Raw genomic sequence first — 3,945 nt, 5'->3', positions numbered from 1 at the left:
GCCAGGAACTCACATCACGTCATTTCTGTTCTGCTTTCATCGATGGCGGTCAGACAACATCGTGACGCTAACTTGGACGGCGGTCTGTTGAGCCGGCACAATGGCAGCTAAATATTCAAAGCCCGCGCGTTAGCACTTAGACGTCGTCAAAGTAAGGTCGAGCGCAGACGCTGATTGGTCACGAGCGCTGTGTCAGAGTTCGGCTGGACCTCGCGTCCAATCAACGCTTCCAAAGACGCGCGTCGTTGGGCTCGGGCCCAGTTGCTATTTTGGCGCCAGGGCGCCATACCAAACAGTACGACTAGGATCCAAATATAGTACGACAATTAGGGTAAAACAAGGAGTACCGCAAGGTGCAGTTCTGGGCCCTCTACTGTTTAATTTATATACCCGAAGGAAAAATCCATCAATCTAACCCTGTTTGGCAGTCAATGTTTTCTAGTGGACCGCTGACTGTGCCTGACTGTACGTCAAGCATGTCTGATTGGCCAACAAGTTACTCTGACCGACAGTCAAACTCCAGTCAGACTTTACTTGTCGGCTCTCTGATGGTTTCCTGGTGGCAGTCGGCCGCCGCGAAATGCCATCAAGATGTCTTGGTGGCGATTCTGATTGTACATCGATTGTCTCTGACTGTACGTCAAAAAGCTTTGACGTGCAGATAGACGTACGGTCAAAGGACGTAAAGTTCGTTCAGATACCACTATTTCGTCAAATCTATGAATACGAAAAATAATCTATGCACAAGAAAACGATTTCGGGACGTGAGCCCATAAAACCGCTGATGTTAGAGATATTACACGCAGCCGACCGACAACCTTGATCAGAAGCCCGACTAAACGCCGAACACACCACTTCGCTTCGCCCATAGAGGCTTCGCCGAGCTTTCAAGAACGATCGCTCTCGACTCGTTTTGTTTGCCCGCTTGCTCCAACCTGACGATCCTGCCCGGGCTCTACAATGTCTTATGTTTTAGTATATTTTCTGCTCGACAAGACCCAGCCTGTTGTGAGTTCCGACGATGTAAGGGACTTTAGCGGTGTAGTTGTGCTACGACGCGTCCGAACGGAGACATGCTTGGTTGTGAACAACGTTTATTGTCAGGGACGTGATAATATAGGCAGCCGATGCTTCGGGCGCAAAACAGAAAGGGTGGTGATAAGAATGATAAGTACATTGGAGGATGATACAAAGTTTCCAAGAGTCATGACACAGCTCTGATACAGCATTCCTTCCCCCTAGGGGCTATAGCGATCTACAGGCTTCCTTTTTCTGGTTGACCTTCGCAACTCTGGCGGCTGGGTGGTGCTGATGGTTGGTTCTGCAGGTGTTGTATCTTGTACTGCATCTTGTCGAGCGCCTTGCGTTGTCTTTGCCGCTGTCCCTGGTACTTTGAGTGCCAGCGGCTCTCGAAAACGGATCTGGTCAATGTGACGTCGGACTTATCCCGACGGTGTGTCCACTGAGACCATCCTTGCTCCGGTCGTTGTAGTTACCGTCCCTGGCAACCACCTTTCTCCTTCTCCGAAGTTCCGGGCCCAAACTGGATCTCCGGGCCACAGCTTGCTACGGGGTTCCTGCAAAGGCACCAATGAAGCACCAGGATACGGCAGGCAGGCGTCTAGACGAGATCTGATCTGGTAGCCTAGCAGTCGTTGTGATGGCGAAGAACCGTCAGCCAAAGGAGTTCGGCGGTACGCGAATAATATTTTAGCCAAACGCGTAGCAAGGTTACCATGCGTGACCTTTTTTAGACCATCCTTAATCGTCCTGACTGCTCTTTCTGCTAGCCCGTTGGACTGAGGGTGGTATGGAGCAGTGCGTAGATGTTCTACGTTATTTCCCGCGAGGAATCGAGAGAACGATTCTGCCGTAAATTGAATCCCGTTGTCTGTCACGATAGTCTTCGGTATCTCAAAATGGCTGAACATTTCGCGCACAGCTGCTATTGTAGAATCGGCAGTCGAATTCTTCATGGCCACCGCCTCTATCCACTTTGAGTGAGAGTCCACTGCAATTAATATCATGGCGTCCGACACCGGTCCCGCGAAATCCAGGTGTAATCGCGACCACTTTTCTCCCGTCTCCGGCCACTTCACCGGAACATATGATGGCGGCATCGGCCGTGCCTGGATACACGCACTGCAACTCCGGGAAAGATGTTCAATCTCACCATCGAGCCCTGGCCACCAAAGAAGTGTCCGCGCGACCGCCTTCATCGCCGGTGCTCCTTGATGGGTCTCGTGCAGCATTTTTAGCATCGCTCCACGTGCTGTCTGTGGCACGACGACCCGGTGCCCCCAGTAGAGCAAACCCTGGGCTACGGTGAGTTCCAACTTCCTGTGAAAGAAGGGTTGCATTTGTGGGTCGTCATCCTCTAGGGGCTTTGCCCATCCGTGCAGCACATAGTCTTTCACCCTGGACAGTAGCCGGTCCTCCGAGGTTAGTGACCGCAATCGTTGTGCCGACAGAATAGTATCATCGAGTTGGTTAACTGAAAGCACATATTCTGGCAGCTCGTCCGTCTCCTTGTCAGGAACATTTATCGGTAAACGACTCAGTGCATCAGCGTTGTGGCTCTGGGGCCCCGGCTTGTATTCTATCTTGTACTGATATGCCCCTAGCAGTAACGCCCAGCGCTGAATTCTGGCCGCCGCCATGACAGGTGTAGGTCTGTCCTCCCTCAGCAACCCTACCAAGGGCTTGTGGTCGGTAACGAGCGTGAAGTCCCGCCCCAACAGATAATCTCTAAATTTGGTTACCCCAAACACTAGGGCTAATGCTTCACGCCCAAGTTGCGAATAATTTCTTTCCGCCTTCGATAGCGTCCGGGACCTGAATCCTATTGGTCTGTCCACGTGTCCGAAACTATGGGACAACACAGCCCCTACCCCATAAGGCGATGCGTCACACTCGAGACGTAAAACTTTGGATGGGTCAAAATGCGTAAGAACATCTGCCGTACATAACACCCGCTTGGCCTTTCTGAAAGCATGCTCCTCTGCTTGGTCCCATTTCCAGCGTTGATTCTTCGCTAGAAGGTTGTACAGTGGCGCCAAGAGGGTAGCCATGTTGGGCAGAAACTTGCTGTAGTAGGTCAAAAGTCCTATGAAAGAGCGGAGTTCACTTACGTTCTTCGGGCTCCTTGCTTCCATTATAGCCGCCAGGTTCTTTTCCGTAGGGTGTAGGCCGTCCTTGTTGATGCGGTGCCCGAGATAGCAGACTTCGTCCTGCCAGAAGTTACACTTCCCTCTGTGCAGCTTGACTCCGTTCTCCTTGAAACGCTGCAGCACCTGCTTGAGCACGCTCCTGTCTTCCTTTCTTCTCTCCGAGACAATGACGTCATCGAGATACGCTTGTACGCCGTGTATTCCTCGCAGCAGGCTCTCCATCTTGCGCTGGAAGATAGCGGGTGCGGAAGAAATACCGAATGGCAGCCGGATGAAACAGAAGAGACCACGGTGCGTGTTGATGACGGTTAACTTCTTGGATTCGTCATCGAGTGGCACTTGATTGTACGCATCTCGAAGGTCCAACGTACTGTACCTGTCGCCCCCATTGAGTGCCGCGAACAGGTCGTCGATTACGGGGAGTGGATATTGCTCGGTGCAGCAGGCTGAGTTCACGGTCAACTTAAGATCGCCGCAAATTCTTATGGTCCCATCCTTTTTTAGGACAGGGACAATTGGTGTTGCCCAGTCCGCGTGAGGAACCGCAGAGATAACACCGTTTTTGACAAGTCTGTCCAGTTCATTAGACACTTTGTCACGCATGGCGTATGGCAGAGGCCTGGCCTTGAAAAACTTGGGTGCAGTTCCTTCTTTCACATATAGATGCGCTGGCGGGCCTTTGAGCAAACCCAGTCCGTCACTGAACAACTCCTCGTATTCTGACAGTAGTTCTTTCAGCTCGACGTCCTGCGCGGTTTCGGTTGCCGCCGTTAAC

At 51.9% G+C, this 3,945-nt stretch overlaps 1 protein-coding gene across 1 annotated transcript; it reads right to left on the bottom strand.

Moving 5' to 3' along the window:
- Window positions 1–1,452: 1,452 nt before the first annotated feature.
- LOC121834457 lies at window positions 1,453–3,435 on the bottom strand. Its single transcript, XM_042288151.1, has 3 exons — window positions 3,132–3,435; window positions 2,174–2,340; window positions 1,453–1,577 (listed from the first exon to the last, which is right to left on the bottom strand). The coding sequence occupies exons 1-3, from the start codon at window positions 3,390–3,392 to the stop codon at window positions 1,493–1,495; spliced, it is 513 nt and encodes a 170-aa protein (XP_042144085.1). The 5' UTR covers window positions 3,393–3,435; the 3' UTR covers window positions 1,453–1,492.
- Window positions 3,436–3,945: the final 510 nt, after the last annotated feature.

The sequence above is a fragment of the Ixodes scapularis genome, unplaced genomic scaffold, assembly GCF_016920785.2.
Source record: "Ixodes scapularis isolate PalLabHiFi unplaced genomic scaffold, ASM1692078v2 ptg001192l_1__unscaffolded, whole genome shotgun sequence".
NCBI lineage: Eukaryota > Metazoa > Arthropoda > Arachnida > Ixodida > Ixodidae > Ixodes > Ixodes scapularis.
The sequence above is the reverse complement of the archived record's forward strand: the minus strand, read 5'-3'. Positions and strand labels throughout refer to the sequence as shown.